Here is a 23,713-nt window from a genome sequence, read left to right on the forward strand (position 1 = left end):
TGTACTCGCTGATATAAACATGTCACAGACAAGCCAAGAGATGTGAACAATGTCATTTAAAGACGCAATAGGTTTTCACAACTCATAAAACAGCCATATATGTCTCTTTCACACTCACAATCTACAACTATTTAATCTGTAATATTCTTAGTTCCTAGTGACCTTAGATGGATTGCCACAGTCGGTTATAAACGGTGATGCTTTCAATAATCACATGGATGGGTTTTTCTTTTCCAAGAGATTTCAGCACTGATGAGAAGTGCCAGATTGACAGGCTTTGAGATTGGAGTCCTCTATTAATCCACAAAAATGGTACTGCCAGGGCAGTAGCAGGGTCAGCTTCCTCAGTGTTTCTCTATCCTAACCTGGAGAAAAAACCATGTTTAGAAGAGAAGGGGGAGTTCAGTCTACATGCTCATTCGAATCCTTGACCTCACTCCTGAAGCTATTGACAAGAGATTCCCATTAATGGTGATGGTGAGTTTTAGAGATCCGGATAAATGCCACTAGGAAGAGATGAATGTGACAAGCGAGCTACTAGTGATCAAACAGTGGATCTGAACAGATGAGACAGAGGTATAAGGCTCTGGAACCACTTAGTAACATTACCAAGTCACATTTTATTTCCATGTTACTTTTTTTATGATCATAGAATTATAAAAATGCAGTGCCAGAAGGGACCTCAAGAAGTCATCACATCCAGCCCCCGGCACTGTGCCATGACCAAGTAAACCTAGAACATCCCCGACAGGTGTTTATCCAACCTGTTTTTAAAAGCTTCCAATGAAGCGGACTTCACAACCTGCCTTAGAAGCCTATTCCAGAGCTTAACTACTTGTATAGTTAGAAAGTTTTGCCTAATATCTAACCTAAATTTCCCTTGCTTCAGATTAAATCCATTACTTCTTGTCCTACATTTAGTGGACATAGAGAACAATTGATCACAGTCCTCTTTGTAAAAGCCTTTAACCAGGGGCGGCTCCAGGCACCAAGCGCATGCTTGGGGCGGCAGCCACTGGGGGTGATCTGCCAGTTGCCGCGAGGGCGGCAGGCAGGCAGGCTGCCTTTGGCAGCTTGCCTGAGGAGGGTCCGCTGGTCCCACAGCTTTGGCGGACCTCCCACAGGCACGCCTGCCGTGCTTGGGGCGGCAAAATGCCTAGAACCGCCCCTGCCTTTAACATATTGGAAGGTCCTCCCTCAGTCTTCTTTTCTCAAGACTAAAAATGCCCAGTTTGTTTAAGCTTTCCTCATAGGTCAGGTTTTCTAAACCTTTCATTATTTTTGTTGCTCTCCTCTAGACTCTCTTCAATTCGTCCACAGCTTTCCTAAAGTGTGACTCCTGGAATTGGACACAGTACTCCAGCTGGGGCCTCACTAGTGCTGAGTACAGTAGGACAATTACATCCTGTGTCTTACATACCACACTCCTGTTAATGTTCTCCAAAATCGTATAAACCTTTTTTGCAGCAGTATCACATTGATGACCCATTCAGTTTGTGGTCCATTATAACGCCCAGATCCTTTTCAGCAGGACTACCATGCCGATTGTTATTCCCCGTTCTGCAGTTGTGCATTTAATTTTTCCTTCCTAAGTGAAGTACTCTGCACTTAGCTTTATTGAATTTCATCTTCTTGAATTCAGATCAATTCTCCAGTTTGTTGGGCCAGATCAGGAGACAGGGGATGTGAGGAGACAGGCAGAGCTCATAAGGGCTAGTGGGGGAGGACAGACTGGGGCAGGGGCTGAATGGGACTGGAGGTGCAGGGCCACATGGGGGAGGGAGGTACAGGGCAATATGAGAAGAGGAGGAGGGGGTGCAGAGCTACAGGGGGAAGAGAGATGGCTGAGTGGGGGCATAGAGACACATGGGGACAGGGGCACATGGAGATGAGGGGATGGGCTGGCTGAGGAGGTGCAGAGACACTGGAACATGGGGTGCAGGGCTACATGGGGGGAGGGAGATGGCTGAGTAGGGGCAGAGAGATACATGGGACAGGGGGTGCAGGGATACATGGAGATGAGGGGAGGGTGCTGGTTGAGGGAGTGCAGGGCAGACATTCCAAACCCACAGGAAAAACACAGAAATTGGGCTTGTTTTTGGCTTAACTGGCTTATGAGTTGCTTATTGGATAGTTTTTGACTTGTAGATTGTTGTCTGTTTGGTTTGTAGCTTGTTGCTGCTGCTGCTTTTTTTTTTTTTTTTTTGATTAGCTCCCAGCAAGCAGGGGCAAGGGGCTAGCAGGAGCAATGGGGGAAGAGAGTCAGGGGCACACCGCAGGCCCACCACAGTCCCAGACTGGATGCTGGGAGGATCGAGTCACATAGAGTGTTGGGGTTCTTAGAGATTGGCTTGTTTTGGCCTTGTTCTGAAATGGGATTAGCTTGATTTTTGGCTTATTGTGAAAGTCGGGGTACTTATTTACCGCATGAAAGTTGGCAGCTCTGGTGCAGGGCAACATGGGGACAGGTGAAGGGGGTTTAGGGCCACATGGAGATAGGGGGAGTGGGTGTCTGAGTGGAGGTGGAGGAACACATGTGGACAGGGGGTGCAAGGACACGTGGGGGTGCAGGGACACATGAGGATGGGGTACATGTGCCTGACTGAATAGGAGAGGCTCGGGGTCAGCCAGAGTCTGCATGGGGGAAGCTCCCTAATAGTCCCTCCCCACCCACACCAGAAAAAACTGTTCCATACTGTGACGATGTGGTTCTGGCGGGACCCAACTGAGAGTGCCAAATCAGGACCAATTGCTCAAACAGGGCAGTCACAGCCCAAGGCTGGGGTTTTTCCACCTCTAAGGCAAACCAAACCAGCCAGACAACAGACTTCGGTGTCACCCCTCTGGCTAACCGCAAGTCACACAAGACAAATATATCCTTAGAACACTCCAGTCTCCCTGTATCACACACATCCACACGTCTGGGGATGATGGTTATGAAAACCAACACCCCAGTAAAGAAAAAGGTTCTCTTTGATCCCAGTAAGGACCAAGCCCAGACCCAGGTCAATTATAGCCCTCAGATCTTACCACAAATCACGCTGTTGCCAATCCTTTAGAATTACTAAATCTAAAGGTTATTCATAAAAGGAAAAAAGATAGAGATGAGAGCTAGAATTGGTTAAACTGAATCAATTACATACAGTAATGGCAAAGTCCTTAGTTCAGGCTTGTAGCAGAGATGAAGAAACTGCAGGTTCAAATTGAGTCTCTGGAGAACTCCCCCGCTGGATGGGTCATTCAGTCCCTTGTGTTAGAGCTTCAGCTTTGTAGCAACGTCCTCCCAGAGGTAGAAAGAGGATGAAGACAAAATGGATCAGGCCTTCACTTATATAGAGCTTTTCCAGGTTGTAAGAACTCCTTTGTTCTACTGTGGAAGTTTACAGCAAATGGAGTTTGCAGTCACAATTGGGCCAGTTTCTGCTCACTCCAGTGCAGTCACAGGGCGTAATCCACCTCTTCTCATGGGTCAATTGTGTAGTGTGTAGGTCCTTAACTGGGCCATCAAGCAGGCTAAGCAGAGCTGACCGCTTGTCTGGAGAACTTTTTCCGAGTAACACAGAACAAGTTGAAATACAGACAATCACAGCCAATCATTGTCATAATTTCAACTACAGAAAATCTAACAGAAAGACAGGCCCAGAACAGCCATAATCATAACCCGATACCGAACCTGGTCTTAGACACCTTATATGACCCCCTTTACATAGAATTTGGTGCCACTACGGAACCTTGGTTGCAACCCATGTTCTATATGGTCCCAGTTTATATCAATAACGTCACACATACTCTTCCCAACACACCCAACAACCCTTCAAGTTCATACTCAGGCTCCTTCCCGGCAATTACTTCCCTCAGTTCCTCCATTTCCCCTGACTCCCACAAGCCTTTACACTGCTTCTGAGGGGTGCAGGAAGTACGGTTTTGTATTGTAGTTTAAATGAATTATTACCCACAGTTCCACATTAATATGCCAAGTACAGAACCTATTTGTCAAAAAACATTTCCTGAATCTTTTTTGTGGTCTGTATTGTTATACTTGTATTGTATACTTGCTGGCAAGTATTTTGAAATAAATTACCCAACTAATTGAAACTGTTGTGATTTTATTGTGTTATTTTGACAAATAAAATATGCAGAATTTTAAAATATTGTGTGCAGAATTGTAATTAATTTGTGCAGAATTTTTAATTTTTTGGTGCCGAATTCCCCCAGGAGTAAGCACTGTTAGATCTTAATGGGTCTGTGTCTTTCCTGTGTCTTGACTTGATTATTTCTTCAGTGCTCACATGATCTGAGTCTTTAGATAACTTTAGACATGGTTTGCTGAAGTCAGTTGTTTAAGAGCACTACGTCCAAACATGGAGGTAAATCGATGCCCAATATTTTTGTTTCTATGCTTATTTTCAGAAAACAGGAGTCCGCATTTGCCAGACATATCTATCACATTTATTAGAAGTGACTGAAATACCATATTAATGGAATATTTTCTGCAGAAGATTTCTATGATTAGGACAAACTTGCCCAAGCCAGGGCCACCTGGGGGGGGGGGCAAGTGGGGCAATTTGCCCCAGGCCTCGAGCTCTGCAGGGACCCCCACACGCGTTTTTTGGGGCCCCTGGAGCGGTGTCCTTCACTTGCTCCGGAGGCCCCGGAAAACTCTCGTGGGGCCGTGGCCCCTGAAGCTTCTTCCACTCCAGCTCTTCGGTGATAATTCAGCAGCGGGGGCCCCCAATTTGGCGGTAGTTCGGCAGCGGTGGGTCTTTCCGCTCCGAGACCCACCGCTGAAGTGCCCCGAAGACCCGCGGCGGGTCCTGGAGTGGAAGGACCCCCCGCTGCCGAACTACTGCTGAAGCAGGGGCCCCCTGCCGCTGAAGACCCCAGGCCCCCTGAATCCTCTGGGCGGCCCTGGCCCAAGCTGAATGTATGCCTCAAACTAACAGTACTTTTTTAATTTCTACTATTTATGAAGACTAATAAAGAATGTATGCATCTAGCTTCAAAACACTGGAAAGTATTATTTTTGGAGGTGAATTATTTTGACATCTATTGTATGTTAACTGCAGAAATGGGAAAACATCAAAGCTCAGAGATTGGGTGCAGATCACAAAAGCATTCAAAATTTAAGATTCTTATCTGAACTATCTGTAGATCCTTGGTCTGCAAAACTGAATTGAAAGTTTTAAGAGAAGAGACTCTTTCATGGTATTCAGGCACTTGTGTTTCTAGTCTAGGACAGAACCTTCAAACACTGAAATCTGCAAAAAAAATATGGAAAGGGGTTTAAAACATCAAAAATGGGTCAGGTGAATTTTTAACCACATAAACCCCATGGAGCATTCTTAATAAAGATGCAATCGTTTGACCTATTTCCAGTTAACAGTTAATTGTTTTCTTATGGTGAATGAATTAAAATATGTCAAAAATTATAAGAATATTAGGATGGGATTTTTAAAGGAGCTTAAAAGGAGTTAGGAGACCAAGTTTCACTGAAATTAGTCCCTCAGACTCCCTTAAAAATCTCAGCCTTTGTCTACAATTGTGTTTATTTTATTGTCAGCTAAAACAGTAATAGCTAATAGAATTTGTTTCAAGTGTTTAAGTCAGACTTCCTTCACTTGAAGATATTGCTGTCATTTTTGTTTCCTGGTACTGTAGTTGTAGGAATAAACTGCAGATATTACTGTTAACTGCAGCTGTGTATAACACTCCAGTGCTGAATTTATTGGTATAGTTGGGAACAATGAAAGTTAAAAAGGTTATTACTTTATTGATACAGAGGGCCTTTTTTCTGACAGTATTATTTTCCTTTTATGACTACATTCCACACTGTATTTATCATGTTACAGAAAGACACATACAGAGACATTCAAATCCTGCTTGCCATATCGAAACAAGTAGCCCCACTGAAGATTTTGGGATTATGCAGGGGTTTGCCTTATATAAGCAGAAGGTTTTTGATATATGTTGCTAATTATTTATATACCTCATTATACCCTTGCTGAGCTGAACACAACTCACCTCACTTGTCCACCCACAGCCTATCGGGTAAAGATAAATTGGATTGTTCAAACATTTCTAAAGCTATGAGTTTAAAAAAAATAAACTCATAGTACTAAAATGTAATGAGTTTGGGATGAATGTATCACAAAGGACAGAGGATGTACCTCAAACTAATCTTTAAAGACCAGTTCCACAGAAATAGAATTGTTGTCCACAAAAATCCAGAAGATCTCCAACAAAAACACATATTAAACAAAACCGAATGGAAGAATGTTTTATCCTATTTAATCAAGCAAAGAGATTAAGAAAAAAGCAGATTTTTAGGGAACATTCTGTGTGAGACAAAGAGAAAGAAAAGGTAAGAAATGACGTGTTGACTGGTCATTTGATATTCTAGGGACAGATTTTTTTGCCTTAGGACCCAAGGAAAATATAACTTTTATGATGACAATAGGGCTCATAAATATGTGATAAATAGGACTGGATTAGACATTACACGTGTCGGTGTGGGAGGTGTCTCATGAATAATTTAGTTAGCTTTTCTTGTGCAATTATTAATTGTCGGCTAAGAGGCCGTTTGTTTATGAAGAATGATTATTTCTCTTACTGTGGCACCTAGAAGCCCAAACTGAGATCAGGGCCCCGGTGTGCAAGGTGTTGTTCATGCTCATCATGAGACACTCCTTTCCCCAAAGTGCTTACAATCTAAAGAGACACAGCAAAGGGTAGGAGAAAGTTACAGATAAGGAACTGAAGCACAGAGATATTAGTGACCTGCCCTGGGTGAAACAGGGAGTTTGTGACCGAGGCAGGAAATATGGATTCAGCTCCTATATCCTGGTCCAGAAGATCATCTTTCCTCTCAGCCCTAGTGCTTTCATCAGTATAGCTATACTGGATTTCAAAATGGCAGAGAAGGAAAAGAGGAGACAATTGGGGTAAAAAAAGCAGAGGAGTGGCTGAACTCAGCCACAACACCAGTCAGCTGATTCTGCAACACTTGGTATGTATGGGTCTTATAATGTTACGATCCTGACAACTCATGGTGAATAATCTCTAACCCTTGAAGGCCCCCAAATCTTAAAGAAAAATAGCAAATAAGGGCATAATCTTGCTCACTTTATTCAAGTGAGCATTCCCACTGGCATCACATGAATAAGACTAGCAGGATTTGGCCATTAATCCTACATGGCATAATATTCTTGGCTCAAATCAATAGTAACCGATGGCCACAGGCAGCTCAATTTTTAAAACTGGGTTCTGTTAATATAGATTTTTTTCCTCCCTGTTTACATCAGATGGAGCATCATATTACTCAGAATTATTTGCAACCTTTTTTTGGAATCAGGAATATATTAACCAGACCATCTAATGCATTAGAAAGATAGGATGCCCGTTTATTCCATGACAGTAAAGGGGGGGGAAGAGGATGTTTTTATTAGAAAAAGTGTTACTAGATCAACTATCTTTTTAAAACTCCCAACACTGAAATAACTATGTTTTAGGGGATTGAGAAAAGGTCAGCCAGCTTCTAAGCTAATTAGTTCAATACGGAGACTCAGTCTATTTTTCCTTACACCACATATTTCCGAATGGCTTGAGGTTTTAAATACCTTTTATAGCCTTAGCGCAGTCACATTAAAGAATGTAACAAGCTTGTTGAATTTTGGGAGAGGGGAACAAACTTTGCTTCCCCCCTTCCCCTTAAACTAAATACAGTTCTACTTTTGATGGAACTTTCTCTTGATGACTTGTAGATAGGAACGTTGTTTATCGTACCAGTGCTATGTTAATCTAGTCAAGTCAGATTTCCACGTTTGCAAAGAGAATAATTATTTCCAGAGCAACAACACCAGAAATGAAAGGTGATGCAAGTAAATTCATTTGTGGAAACGAAGAATAAAATTACAGCATTGCCAAGGGAAATAAGGCTGTCAAAAAAGCCCAAACACTATTTACAAAGACACACAAATGACAAAAAGGTGAATGCCTATATGGCAAGCCATTACATTACAGAGGTATGTATCAAAAGCCAAATGCTGCTCTAATCCACAGACATTGTTTCCTTCCTTAAAAGAAATATATATGTGCTGCAGGGGAAATGGGGAAGAAAACTCATCTTAGTAAGTTTCCTTTTAGGGCAGTCTATCCACAATGAAATATTAAATGTCACTTCCGAAGCCTGTTTTCTTTGCGGTAATTCATTAACATTCAGCCTCGTAGTTGGGCGTCCTGAACTGCAAACCAAACTCTCAGTATTTATATTTCTTTTAAATTATGTTTACATTTTTCTTTCAGCTGAGCTTTTGCGTAACATGCTGAACATCAACCATTGCCATCCTTGCAAAAAATAAAACAAAGTAAATGCTTGGAATGCATAATGCATATTGTTTTTCCTTTTACGTAGAGACAGGAAGACTTAAAACAAAGAACAGTATGTACTGGAGAGAACAGTATGGATTGGGAAAGACGAAAGTAATTAAAATTTTTTGATATACAAGCATAACCCAGCAAACCAATGCTGCTTGAGTAGTTCTTCTGACACATTGTTGCTACATGTGGAAAATGGCATTATGCCTGCATTAGTGTCCTTTTAACAGCCTCAATTCCAAACTTAGAGCACTTTAATTTACAATCAGGGAGCTTCAAGTCATTTACTAGCAGCTGTAGCCAGAGGCCAATGATACTGTTGCTTAGTAACTAACGGGTAACTAGTGCAAGCCCCAGTTATATTTATGTACATAGCAAGCTAATGATAGAGATGAAGGGGATGTATATTTGTGGAAATAGATTCCATCTAGTTGTTTGTTAAGATACCATGGGATTTTTCTTGCAATGAAACATTTGTTTAAATAAAATGCACCAGGAAGGAGAATTGAGCTAATGTTTTCTGACCTTCGATTCACATGATTAAATGTACCATTGCAGATGTCGCTTTTTCAGTTGATTAAAAAAATGAATGGGTGTGAAAACTATGTTATCCCCAAGGAGCTGATGTCATTCTGAGAGGCCAGATTGACAGCCCTGGAAACTAAAGTTCATTGCTGCTACCATCCAGCCAACAGCAGTTTAAATTTTCTTCACTCCCCCACAAATATCCCTAAGCCAAACATCTTTAGGACTAAAACTGGTCATTCAGTCTTCACGTACTTTCATCCCTTGATTTCTTGGCTGAGACTTCAAAGAGTGGTGTCAATTAGCACTGCCCGTGAAGGAAGGCTTTATGAAATCGACTCATCTAACGTGTGCTTGACTAGAACTAGCAACATACAAATAATAAGCACTATGCCCCATTATCAATCCCATGAGCCATCTAGTCACTCAGGGTTCATCTTCATTAAGAATACACACTTTGGGCACAATTCCTGGACCAACTGAAATTAATAAGAGTTTTGACATTGATTTCAATGGTATGAGAATCTGGTCCCATATGTTAGCTATGATAACTCTACTAACAATTATCTATGTTCTCAAATGTGTTCTAATAAACAGAACTCGCATAATACAGGCTTTACTTTTCATCTGAATAGGAATACTTTTCATCAAAAACGAATATTCAGTTCACATCACAGCTGTATAATTATTCGTTTTATAGAGATGTAAAGCACGCATCAATAGTAGTTCAAAACATCACATTTAAAAACTTTTCTTCCATCATATTAAACATAAATACTTCAGATGGAATAAAAATCCAGTCCTTCAAATGGATAAATTCCCCACCAAAATTAGAATCTCAAGCTTCAGAAATCAGGCTTTTAAGCAGTGTCAGAGTCATGCCTTCACTTGCTGTTCCATGAGGTGCAATGTCAGAAGAATAAGAAGAGCACGCTAAAAAAAGTCTCATTAATTCTTATCTACAGAAGGGTTTATTTTTAGGAATTTTCTTTCAAATTAGTTGTTAATGATTGCCAAGTGCTTTGAAGATCAAAAGCTGTGTAAGTGCTGAGTATTATCTGGAAACCAAAAAATGCATACCAAATAACTAACCAACATACATGCTACTCACAGCACTAACAATCACAGTATCTTACAGTTCAATAGCAGCTTTCAATCCCAAAGGATCTGAAAGGGCTTAAATTATGGCCAGAACCTGCAAACAGATCTATATCTGTGGATCCTTAGTCCTTCACAGTGTCCCATTTGCTTAAGCAGGACTCTGTCCTTGACTCAGTGCAGTTCTATTTGCAGGACTGAATCTTGAATAAATACAGGAAGCATTTCAGCTAACCACCAGGGAAATGCAGTTAAATATGGTGTGGAATACAAACGTTGTTTAGCAGGTGTGCACCACCACTACATAGCAGCTTCCTTAAAATTCAACAAAAAATAACTTTGTAGGGTAGACATCTATTTATCTGTCTAGCCTATAAAATTTGAGAGAGGCTTCCACAAAATTAAAAAAACCTATAGATTTGCACTATTCATTAACAAATTCTAAAGGAGATTAAAGTAATTTCTATAGAGCCCTTTTTAATTCCTATAAGACATTATTGGTTGAATCTCTCTTAAATTTCACTCTTGCAAAAACTATTACTGGATTGTTAATAACAATCAGTGCTTAGGAACTGTATTATGCCTCATACAAAAGACAATACTTCCTACAGTGACCTGTATATAATGTTTCTCTTTCAACAAAGAGACTCTCTAATGCTTGTACATTACTTTAATGTATATTTATCCTGTTTCCTTTAAGGTCTGAAGTTGATTTACTGAAGTACAAATAAGGAAGCTAAAATATTTACGTATCTTCAGGCATACTAATAAATATGACACATGAGCAACAAATTACACACCTGGCCCTCTTTTCCAGGACACACGCCTCCTACACACACAAAGCCAGGCATAACTTATGCACCACTATAAGATATCAAAGAAGCATCACTACAGTCTACATTTGTCAGCCTACCAATTTATTCAATATACCAAAAACAAGGACCTAACACACAGCTGACAAAATGATCTTTATCACTGGAGAGCTCAAAATGATAGATGCCAAAGTTAGGATTTTATGAGATCAAGTGAGCACATCCAGTTTTCAAATTTTGTTTTGCAAATCCAATTTAAAATGTGCAATTGATTTAGTACTGGAAAGTAATGACGTCCCAGTTCATTTGAAATTAATATATCCCGATAAAATGGCATTAAGCTGAGACATTAAGTCCTGAGGTACAGATCTAAATCAAGGGTCAGGAACCTGCTTTACCAGGTTTCAAATTACTTTGAACACACAGACAACGTAATTGGCCTAAACTACTATATTCTTAAACTAGTACATCTGAATATAACCTTTGAGACTCGATGCTAGATGAAGATAGGCCCAGGGACAGAACTCAAGTCCAAGTCAAGCCCAAATCAGAATATGGATCCAATCCTGCAAGACACTAAGTGCATCTAGAAAGGTGCTGAGCATCTGCAACTTCCCTTTGTGTCAACAGGAATTATGAAATAGTTTAAATATCTTTCAAGGAGTAACCCACCTACGGTAACTTTTAAGTAGGTCCCAGTGTTGTTCAGTATATGTCCACGCACTAAAGGCCATCTCCATTCACTAACATTTTAACTTGTGCGTTCTTTAAAGTGTCTCGTGAGGTTTAGAGTACAACTTGGCTCAGCTTTTAGTGAAAGATAAACCTCCTCTTGATGATAGATTTTTGCGGGTCCTTTGGTGCTCAGTTAACAAAGTTTCACTGTTCCTTTACATTAATCAATTTCTTGTTTTTGCTCTTTTCTAAATAACTTATTACAATAACACAATAAAGGCAGCATCAAGAGAAATGAAAGACCACAAAACAGATCCAAACTCAAGCATACTTTTTATTACAGAATATGTCGCTATTGAATCTAATGGGTCACTATTTCTTTTCCATGTGGCAGAAAACAGAAAAATGATATGAAACTCATCCATGCACCGTCCAATCCTGCACCTTCAATGAAACTGTAAGCTAACAAACACAACATGCATTGACAATCAATTTATTAAAAGGCACTTCTTAGCACCAATCAGATAATGTACAGCAGACTCACAACAGAAGAAACTAAATTTAAAATAATAGCTGTTGCTGATAAGGAAGAAAGGTGGGCAGGAAAACAGGTGTATAATTGCAATTATCACTCCATGATACTATAGTGGTGGCCCTCAGAAGCTTATCTTGGGCAAAACTGGAAAATATATGGGTAACTCCAGACTTTTAAAACCAACTTCTAGTTCCCTATACACATGCCTATACGAAATACCATAAATACAGCTGAAAGTGAGGTTATTTAACTGCAAATACTTATTTAAGCCCCAACTTACACTCTGATCCATGCCAATGGAAGAGTCCACCCACTCACATCCGATTGTAGGATCATGGGCCTTAATTATCTCAGGCAATTGGCAAGTTTTAAAAGGCCATCACCATGCATGATAAGTCCAATTCCCTATGCACAGCTGCATTCTCTACTGAAAACTGACCCTGAACAATTTAAGATAAGTCAACTAGTTCAATTTGGTTTAAGGCTGCAATATGATTTCACTACTTAATGATATTTCTTCTCTGAAATACCAAGCCAAAAAATGTGTTTACCACTTGTGCAGTGAGAAGCAAAAGTTGATACACAGCTATTACTTACATACATCAAATTTCGATGCTGCATTTGCAGATCTGAACAGTCAACTTTAAAAAGTCAGCAGATTCTGATTTTAAAGCAATTGGTTGACTGAATCATTTATTTGCTTTCAAACTACTTGAAAACCTGTCACTCTACCTGCTTCTGGAAGAATTCAACCCCATCAAACCTTCTAGGAATGACAAGACACTACTCCTCACACCTTTTAAAAAAAAAAGTCTTTGACAACTGTTCTCTTTTACTAGAGCTACTATATTCTGAAAACAACTTCTTCTAAAATATTCTACTGATGGCACATTTTGTAATCTGTAGATAGCAAGAATGCCACGTACAAATATATAAATCCAACTTCTGCTTTGAATTATTACCAAACAATCCGACTGATATCTATGGGCCAGATCCTCAGTTGGTATAAATCGGCAGAGCTTGGAGCTATGCTGATCTACACCAACTGAGGTTCTGGCTCTATGATTCTGTGCTCAAGACAATGCATCACAACTTTGTTTATCAATGGTAAATTCTCCTTCTATATTTATACATATGGTCCATATGATTCTTGCTATTATTTTTTTCAGATGTTTCTACTGTACAAAACTGTAATAACACTCTATTATAAAACTTGTGATCCCAATGCAAAGTATCGAAACATTCAAAAGCATAACAAAAATAATAAAGCAGGCTGAGTTTAGTTCACTGCAACCTTTGGAATTAAAGAATCTTTGGACTGCAAAATCACACTTGTGTCTAAATTCACCATTCAGCTAAAGTAATACAAAAAGAATAACCAGAGAGGACTTACTAAGAATCTCCAGTGATGATTCTCTTGAGTTAGTGTTGTGACATTAGATTGAAAAAACTGGGTTTTCTCTTCTACAAATTGGATCCGATCTAATGTTTTCTGTGGCACTGCAGGTTGCAAATATGGTAGATCATTTCTAAACTGTAGGGAAACAAAAAACAAAAACAGGTAAATCCTTACATTTGTTTAAACTACAGCTAACAACATGCACCTTTTTCACAATATAATCTGATTTGCATCAGTGGTTCTCAACCTTTCCAGACTACCCCTTTCAAAAGCTGGCTTTGTCTTGCATACCCCCAAGTTTCACCTCACCTAAAAACTACTTGCTTACAAAATCAGATATAAAAAATACAAGTGTCACAGCACACTATTGCTGAAAAATCGCTTTCTTCCTCATTTTGTCTGTATTAAATTTTAGTTTGTACTGACTCCACTAGTGCTTTTTCTGTAGCTTATTGTAAAGCTAGCAAATATCTAGATGAGTTTATGTACCCCTAGAAAGACCTCTGGGTACTCGCAGGGGTACACATACCCTCAGTTGAGAAACCCCAGTTTTTAATAGCATGTCTCTCCATATGTGGTTTGGAAGTGATGGTTAATAAAAATATCCTACACATTAAAAGCCAGACTAAATTAATAAGCCTTCAACAATCCTTTGAAGCATATCTCATAATTTATAACAGTGGAGATGTGAAAATAAAATATGCACTGGTTTCATTCAACTCAGTTTCTACAGGAATAGTGGGAACTAATTTACCAAAGGTGGTGGTTTAGTTCTTACACCATATGCTACTACTCACACCTGGAACCCCAGGACTGTGAGCGCGCCTATCTGAACAAATGTTCAGGCACTATGGTCAGGAAGAGTGAAGCTGAACATAAGCCCTCAAAATAAGGTTTAAGTGGTGCATGTTGTGGCCCTCAGCAGAGGGGTGAATTTCTCTAGGTGCTCAGTTTTTAGGGTTTGATTAGATACAAACTCTAGCAAAATGCTTACCACTGTACTTTTCTTAGCATTGTCCTTTCTTGACAACAATCAGAATATCATTTATTGAGCTTAAAGATGCCAGTTGGAAATGCAATGCTTAGGGGCAATCCAGAGTTGTTGAAGTCAAAAGAAAGACTCCCACTGACTTCAGTAAGCTTTGGGTAAAGGGTGAAGTGCACAATCTGTAGTCTTGGGCAAAACTTCAAATCAAAAGGGAATTTTGCCTGACTAAAGTCAGCAGGGATCAAGTCAAGGAATTTTAATGACAACTAAAGACATATTTCCTGTGACTTCATCAGAAGGGAAAGTGAGAGGAAATGGGGAAAAAAGGGAATTTATAATGCTGCATCATGGACTGTATCACATTTTAAATGAATCACTTTTTGTTATAAACGTCACTATGTAATGTGTATTTACTCTTACCACTTCCAATGGACATACCTGGCCTGTCAAATGGCTTAGGCTTTGCCTACACTAGCACTTATGTTGACAAAACTTTTGTCAGTGGAGTGTGTGTTTATTTCACACCCCTGACTGACATAAGCGCCAGTGAGGACAGCACTATGTCGGTGGGAAAGTATCTCTCACTACATAGCTACTGCCGCTCATTGGGGGCGGTTTAATTATGCCCACAGGAGAGCTCTCTCCTGCTGGCATACAGTAACTCCTCACTTAACACTGTAGTTATGTTCCTGATAAATGCGACTTTAAGTGAAACAATGTTAAGTGATTCCAATTTCCCCATAAGAATGAATGTAAATGGGGGGGTAAGGTTTCAGGGAAATTTTTTTTGCCATACAGTACACTACTATAGTTGGGAGGTGCCCCCGCCTTACCCCACACAGGCACAGCCCACTGGCACTGAAGACAATGAGGCAGGCAAGGAGGCAGAAGGTGCTGTAGGCTAGGAGAAGCACATTGTGTAGCAGCAGTGGCAGCTTTCCCTGCAAGCACCGGGGTCGGCAGCTCAACCCTCGGCCCACCCACACCACCTCTTTCCTCAAACCCCCACCCTTAACCCGCCTCTTCTTTCCCCCCTTTCCCCCTTTACTCCACATGTCCTCGTTCCTCCCCCTCCCTCCCCTGCCTTCTGCCCGTGGCAATCAGCTGGCTTGCAGCATTCAGGAGGAAGGAGGGAGCGGGGAGGAGAGAGGACACGGCTTGCAGCTCCCCCTGCCTCCTGAACGCTGCAAGCCAGCTGATTGCCGGGGGCAGGAGGCAGGGGAGGAAGGTGTGCCGCGTCCTTGCTCCTCCCCCCTGCCTCCTGAACGCTGCCAGCTGTGGACAAATCAGGCAGCCAAACGACGTTACAGGGAAGCATTGTACAACTTTAAATGGAGCATGTTCTGTAATTGAGCAGGGTCATAATATCGAAACAACATTAAGCGAGAGGACGTTAAGTGGGAAGTTACTGTAGAGCGGCTACACAGGAGACCTTACAGCAGTGCAGGTGCAGCAGTACAGCTGTGCCACTGTCAGGCCCATAGGGTAGACATAGTCTTAGTCAATCAGGGCCTGTGTATTTTATAAGATACATATATGGAGAGTATACACTTAATGCACAGCAACAACTATATGAGTCTGAACCAGCTCCCACTGAAGTCAATGTGAGTTATTCCACTGACTTCAGCTAGAATTGCATCAGGCCCTAAGTTAGGTTAAGAGGGAGGAGAGGGAAGAAGAGTCCCTAATTACAAGAGCTACAGAGAAATCCTTAAGCCAGATGAAAAAAGAAATTTTAATGCAAGGGCAGGATGGCAACAAACTTAATTTGTGCAGGAAAGGAACTCAAATATCAGAAGGGCTAATTCCCCTCAAAGGCCTCAATTTGGCAAGGCACTTAACCATATGGATAACTTTAAGATTGGGAATAGTCCCATTTGGCTGAATCAGGACCTCAGCTAGTAGATTTATATGCCTATTCACAAGCCAGCCCTAATGAGTTAAAACAAGTGCAACACATTACCAGTCATGTAAGTGTGGTGTGGTAATTGTGTATCAGTGAGTATGTCTATAGTGAGTACTAGGTATATACTGTAATCAACAGAGTAGGTTGCAATTAAAGAAATAATATGATTTAGTGAGTTTTAGGTTCTCACTGCTGTGGATTAAACACAACATATAAAAAAAGATATAGAGCCATGCATGCATCCCTACATCTGAGTGCTATTTTTTGTCATGAACTCAGACTGCAAAATTTCTGGAGCAAAGACCGTCTTTTCTACTACATTTGTACAAGGCCTAGCACAAAGGGGCCCTGATCCTGGACTGGGGTTCCTAACCAGTACTGCAGTATGAATAATACATTTTAAATCGATACTGTGTAGACATACACACATTTAAAAATAGATTTTCAATATTAAATTAACCCCCACTTATCTTGAATAAGCACTACTCTTGTAACAGTAAGCCAATTATCTTCCTCTCAGGGAAGTTATGGTTTTAAATCATTTAAATATTTCACAGATCTCCATTCACTGAATCCATTGTTGTCACATGAATCTTGCTGCAACTAAATAAAAAGCCTCACTAATCTGAAGACCTGAGCAGGTTGGCTGACGTTTTCATCTCTGGCATTTCAGTAAACTTTATACTGGTGCACTTTGTCAGTTGGAAACATACCAAAGGTTGATTAAATTACTTTTTCATCAGTTATAAGACTCTATAAGCTCAGGCCAATGTTAGACATGATCTTATCCTACTGAACTTATTGGGCGTTTTGCAGTTGATTTTCATAGGAAAAAGAGCAGACCCTATGTCTTATAAGCTTTTCATAAACTGAACATTTGAACCACAAACTCACCCCCAGTCCATCTACTGGCATTTTCCTGGCTAATTTAACTATGCATGTGGATTTTAGAGCACTTTGAAAAATTAGCTTTAAAACAGAAACTGTGTTTCAGCCTTACCTATGGTGTGTCTGAGCAACACCCCATAATATTTGCACATAAGTCACATTCCAAAATTAAGAAATATAGAGTAAAAGTTTGCTGATTAAATGTCATACATTTATGTGATCATATAATGTTCTTCTAAACGACTCATACCATAAGATGGCAAAAAGGGGGTTGATTTATTCTTTGTTGTCATTTTATACTACCATCTCTTTTACACTATTGAGATATCAGCTCCTGCCTCTTTTCTGCCAAGAGTGCCAACCTTCATCACCCTTTTGTTACATTTTCAAATAAGCAACTTCACACTTTCTCCCATGCTTCCTCTTATACTTGGCAAGATCTCCCCATAAACGTCATTACCCTCCTTCACACTCTATTCCACCGTAATGTCTACAGAACACTTGACAATGGCTAAGTAGTTGGTGTACTGAGACCTGCTGCTTTTCTTGCTGACCCATATTGCCCCCACTGTTTCCTTGTACTCCCCGTCTGTCTGTTGTATCCATCTGTTGTCCTGTGCTACAGTGTAAGCTCCTTTGGGCAAGTGCTGTCTTTTTGTTATGTGCATGAAGCATAACAGGGTCCTGGTCTATGAGTGGAGTCCATAGGTGCTAGCTACTCCAATACACATAATCAATCATGACGATGATGATAACAACAATAGTATTAAACAGCACAGAATAGTAGATATCTGGAAGACAGCATTATTTGCTTCATTTTCTGATACGTATAAGTAAATAGTTCTATCAAAGCTTTTAAGGCATCTTTTTCACCAAAGCTGAGTTTTGTAGAAATCTTTTGACTGAAGCCCCTTTTGCCACACAAAACCTGCAGACTGCATGAACGACCTGTTACCTGCAAAGTGGTCAACATGAGAGCCTATTAAATACCTGGTTTCAAAGTAGCAGCCGTGTTAGTCTGTATCTGCAAAAAGACAGGAGTACTTGTGGCATCTTAGAGATTAACAAATTTATTTGAGCACAAGCTTTCGTGGGCTACAGCCCACTTCTTTGGATGCAATACCTGATCATTATGAGACAACAGCAATGGGCATTTTTAACACCACACAACATAGCTCTAAAAGGAATCAAACAAACAAAAGAATCACACAAGCCTCCAGTGGCACAAAAACAATTCTAATAAATATGAGAACTTGGGAACATATGGAGGTTTATTATTAGCACAGAATAGTATACACAGCTGATCCACGTGCACACATCCAAATCATTAACAACAAATATTCAGCTTGCTGGTTCCTTTAAATGTCTGCACTTATACAACATGTGATTCCTTCTTCAATGCCAACTCAATTTTGATGACATCACCAATGTTGGATTTCTGGGACACTGCTAATAATACTGGAAAGTGGCCCTGCACAGCCTGCCATTTCTATGTTAGGCTTGGGCCTGGAAGTGTAAGGCTGTTTATTTATTCATGGGTTTCCTAAGCTGCGCTTTGTGTCAGCTGAATAGGACAGTTACTCAATCTCCATATGGGACCTATTCAGCATATAGCAGGCACCTTAATGAATCATTCAGACAAAGAACACTGCCTTCATTACAGCAATACAGCCTTTTTTGTGTGGATATTCTTTTGGATAGGTAACCCTGTGTAGAGATACAAAGTTTCATCAATGTCCCTTTTTGAAGGGTACTAGTCTCTCTTTAAAATATATTTTACAGGATACCTGTCATTTGCAACCTCAGAGGCAGAAACACTCTTACTATATTATCTGCAAATAATCAGGGCTGTGAACCAGTTTATCATGTGAGTAGTCCCAGTGAATTCAGTTAGGACTGCTCAAGTGTGTCAAGTTAATTGCATACCCAAGTGTCTGCTGGGCTGAGGGCTACATTCATACAGGACCTAGTATCATGGGGCCTTAATCTTGACTGGAGTTGTGATACTGGCAGAGTAGGTGGCATCTCATGCCAAGGCCCCTAGGCCTGACAGCACTGACAAATGCATAGCTGGAAATCAGTCTAGCTCACCTGTGTGTTAGCATTGTTAAAACAGATGTTAAATTGACAAGAATTTGTTTAGTGTTGTGACTTGATGAAATGCTTTTAGGATGCTGCATGCATTGCTCTCACTTATAACATCTGTAGCACATGGTATAAAGCTATTTTGAGTGTTTGCATTGTACACCTCTGTAACTGTGTAACTAAAACAGGAAAGAAGCATTAATTAATGTAACATGATCATTGTGCATATAAGAAGGCCCACTGAAACCAAAATGAGCCATTGTGAAACATCAATGGATAAAGACTTCATTGATTGTCCCCCACCCCCAAACCATGAAGAGGAGACAGCAGAGGTGAAAGTAAGCCAGTACGGTATGGTATGGCATACTGGTAAGAAAAGCCAACTGTACCGGCAGGGCCACTGATGGGGTGGGGGGATGGGGCAGCTGCTCAGGACCCAGCAATTTAAAAGGGCCCAGGGCTCCCAGCAGCGACCACAGCCCCTGGCCCTTTAAATTGCCGCCGGAGCCCCAGGCAGTGCAGGCTGGGCAGCGCTGAAGGGCTGGGTGTGGGGAGTCTGGCCCCAGCCCCTTCCATCAGAGGCCCTGCCTCTTGTTGGGGCCCAGAGCCTCACCCTACCTTGCCCAGTACCCCGGCCACCCTGCATACTGGTAAGTCCATTAAGTTACTTTCATCCTGGGAGGCAGGCACCAAAACTTGTCCCATCAGTTTGAACTCTGGAGGAAGGGAATAAAAATCCCTGAGCAGAAGGAACTTGGAATGTGGAGAGGGCAAAGCAAGAGATCCACAAGCTGCTTAGTCTGGGTTAGCCCTAAATGACATATAGAGCTATAGCAGCTACGGTCACTTTTTGGAATCTAGGACTGTAACTCATTTGTGTGTGTGTGTGTTACCTGCTTAACCTTGTAAATAACTCATTTCTTTTTCTTAGTTAATAAATCTTTAGTTAGTGTTATAGGACTGGTTACAAGCGATGTCTTAGGTTTGAGATCTGAAGTACAATTGTCCTGGGATAAATGACTGGTCATTTGGGACTGGAAGTAACCTGAATATCGTTGTGATTTTTGGTGTAAGGGACCATCTATCACAAAGACAAGCTTGCCTAGGTGGCAAGATAGACCAGAGTACTCCAGGGGACTCCATGTTAAGGCTGTTGTAGCACTTGTGGAGTTCACACTTGACACTTGGCTAGTGAAACCTGAGGGCGGGTCTACACTTAAAATGCTGCATTGGCACAGCTGTGCTGCTGTAGCGCTTAAGTGAAGATGTTCCAATGCAGAGGGCAGAAAGCTCTCCCATTGGCTTAGTTAATCCACCTCCCCGAGAGGCTGTAGCTATGTCAACAGGAAAGCACAATCTACACAGGGGGGTTAAGATCAGTGTAACTACCTCTCTTAGGTCTGGGGATTTTTCATACCCATGAGTGACACAGTTATACTGACATAGGTCTATAGCGTAGATCTGACCTCAGTATAGAACATACAACCTGTTTGCTTCTTAACAGTCTGCCCTGATCTAGGCACTCACGGTCATGAGCCACAGTGGCTTTTAAATGCCATTCTGGTACAAGTAATCAATCATACTGCATATGACTTGGATTGTAAGCTGTCTTGGTACAGGACCTGCACAATGGGTCCTGGTTCTTGACTAGAGCATCCTAGCCATACAATATAATAATATCTATTATTATGGAGATTATCACTAGTATGAAACTACTACCTGATTTCATTGCTATAAATCTTGCTATCATAGCAGACATGCCACAAGCCCTATAAATTGATTTATTTTCAAACTGATCACACTGCTGCCATTCTCATGATTTTTTTCACAGTCAAGTGTGCAGGTTGGAAACAGTCTGGCAATGACACAAGAAGCACCAAGTGTCAAGTATCAGCAGTCAAGTCAAGTCACGAGTCAATTGCAGGGTTGGAAACAGTCTGCGATGACACAGCAATACACAAGAAGCACCAGCCATCTATGTGATATCAGCTCTGCCTAGAGAGACCACCCAGAGCTCAGGGAGGCTGCACCCCCTTAAGCCCTCCGTGACTGTGTACAATGAAGACACTCTCCATTCCTCCCCACTCCTGCAACACTCAAGCAAGCCAGAAAGGTGGATAAAAGCCCCCTGGCTATGCCTCCAGTCTGGAAGAGGGTGAGAGGGAGGCCTGATGCAGTCTCCACCAGCCTTTGGGTGAGGGATTGATGAATCCCAGGAGCTCACCCAAGTGTGGCTGGGGGAAACAGAGTGGATGGGGAGTGGAAGCCAATATGGCATGACCGGTCACAGAATTGATGGGGGAGTGGGCAGCTGTGGGGCAGAACTGACATGAAGCTGGGGGGCAGGAGAGAAGGGCAGATGTGAAGATGACAATTCCGGCACACCAAAACCACAGTATTTCTTTTATCTATTGGGGCCAGTCTCTGTTTTGGAGAGGTTTGACTCATGAGTAAGGCGAAGTTTTTGTCACAGATATTTTTAGTAAAAGCCATGGACAGGTCACAGGCAATAAACAAAAATTCAGGGAAACCAGTGATCTGTCCATTACTTTCCCTAAAAATATACCTGACAAAAGGGGTAATCGGATTCAGCACCCACTGCTGCTGCCAGAGCTCCCAGGTCCACCCATCATGACTGCAGGCCCCCCCCCCCCACTTGCAGGGGCGGGGCTACCTGGGCGCTCCAGCCCCGGGGCAGAAAAGGTCACAGAGGTCAATGGAAGTCATGAATTCCATGACATAATTGTAGCCTTACTTATGATTTTTGATCCTCTGCGGTGGGCAACACTGTCGTCGTCTATTGTACGGCAATGGCACACCCAGGCCCTACCAGCTCAGAGACCCAGTGTACCAAGCTCCAAAAAGACATGCAGTACAAGACAGCAATGGACGGGTTCGGCTTTTCCAATTTGAGCTCTATGCTTGCTGCTCCCATGAACTTCTGAGAGGCCTGGCAGGCAGCACAGGACCATCTAATATGGGGGACCAACAGGAGACACCGTCTACTCAGAGGGGAGATGGTTCCCTCTTTGCTGAAATACAGAGAGAGTTGCAGCAGTCTCTTACCTCAGGGAACTGTTCCCCTAAAGAGGGACCTGCCCCCACCTCCAACCGCATGCTCTGGAGCTGTAGGCACAAAAGCTGGAGCTGCTGATGTGTAGCCTAACACTGCTCCCCTAAAGCTAAATGCACAGTAATGCATCATGTGCATTCCTCACATCCATTCCTCAGATGAATAGGAAACTTGAAATACCCTCATGTTTTTCCTCCTGGTTTCCTTTCTTTGGCTTGTCCTGGGTGGATACATTTTGCAACACTTGCTAACTGCTGGGTTGAAGAAGCCACAGGGGACAAACCCTTTAAAGGTTTAACAAGATGTAACCCCACACACAAGAATGGGAAGATGGAGAGAAAGTGAGTCAGAAGTCCATACATCTGATCTCCAGTCCTAAGCAAGGCAGTCCCATTCAGTTTAAAGGCCAAAGACTCTAAGCAAAATAGTGTATTCTTGGTAAGAGGTCAGTTATCACCAAAACTTGTATATATGCACAGGAACTATTGCTCCTGTACAGATATTTCAATATAAAACACTTCTAAAAAATATAAATGACGAATCCTGTGTCTCATCTCCATCCCCTATCCCCTTTATACCTGCTCCGAACATTAACAAACAAACAAAAAGGGTTGCTTGTCACTAGCATGGCAGTGTAGGAGACAGGTTAGGCAGGAGAGTTAAAGGGAGTACAGCTGCTCCACAGTCCTGACTCCACCCCAGAGGATGTCACAACAGCAAAGTCCTGAAAATTTTGTTTGGCTGAAACCATTCAGCAAATTAGTGTCAACATTTGTGACTAGTTTTGGGTTGACCGAAACTCCATGCTTTGGCAAATAACCTATTCATCCAAAAAATGTCACCAAACTCTGTTGCTGAATATTAGATAAGTTACCTCAGCTACTGAAATCTGCAAGCTACTGATGTCAGTGGCAGGGGAAGCCACTGATGTCAGTGGCAGGGGAAGCATCCCACAGGATCAAGATAAGACTAAATACTAGTTTCTTAAGGAGTCCTTCTTTCTCTCTCAGGTGCTTCTCCTTTTGTCCTGGCTTTTTTAAAATGCAAAATCACATTAAAGTCTAAAACAACATTTCATACAGATCATGACATTTAATTTATTTGTTTATGAACAGCTAAACCCTTTCTGCTTGCTGAGGTATAAATACTCAAGGGAATATCTAGCAATTTTGAACGCAAAACAATATAGTGATTGGGCAACAAAATGGCAAATGAAATTGTAAATGTAAAGTAATGCACATGGGAAAAAATAACCCCAACTATACATACAATATGATGGGGGCTAATTTAGCTACAACGAGTCAGGAAAAATATCTTGGCGTCATCGTGGATAGTTCTCTGAAGATGTCCACGCAG

At 41.4% G+C, this 23,713-nt stretch overlaps 1 protein-coding gene across 6 annotated transcripts in view; it reads right to left on the minus strand.

The window, feature by feature from the left end:
• Positions 1 to 23,713, minus strand: part of RIMBP2 (RIMS binding protein 2) — a 357,320-nt gene that overhangs the window by 213,192 nt on the left and 120,415 nt on the right. For all 6 annotated transcript variants that reach the window (XM_075059902.1, XM_075059901.1, XM_075059900.1 and 3 more), the window contains one exon: positions 13,412 to 13,552. In XM_075059902.1, the coding sequence (XP_074916003.1) occupies positions 13,412 to 13,552 (141 nt within the window). The remainder of the gene's footprint in view (positions 1 to 13,411; positions 13,553 to 23,713) is intronic.

This window comes from Chelonoidis abingdonii, chromosome 22, assembly GCF_003597395.2.
Source record: "Chelonoidis abingdonii isolate Lonesome George chromosome 22, CheloAbing_2.0, whole genome shotgun sequence".
Lineage (NCBI taxonomy): Eukaryota > Metazoa > Chordata > Testudines > Testudinidae > Chelonoidis > Chelonoidis abingdonii.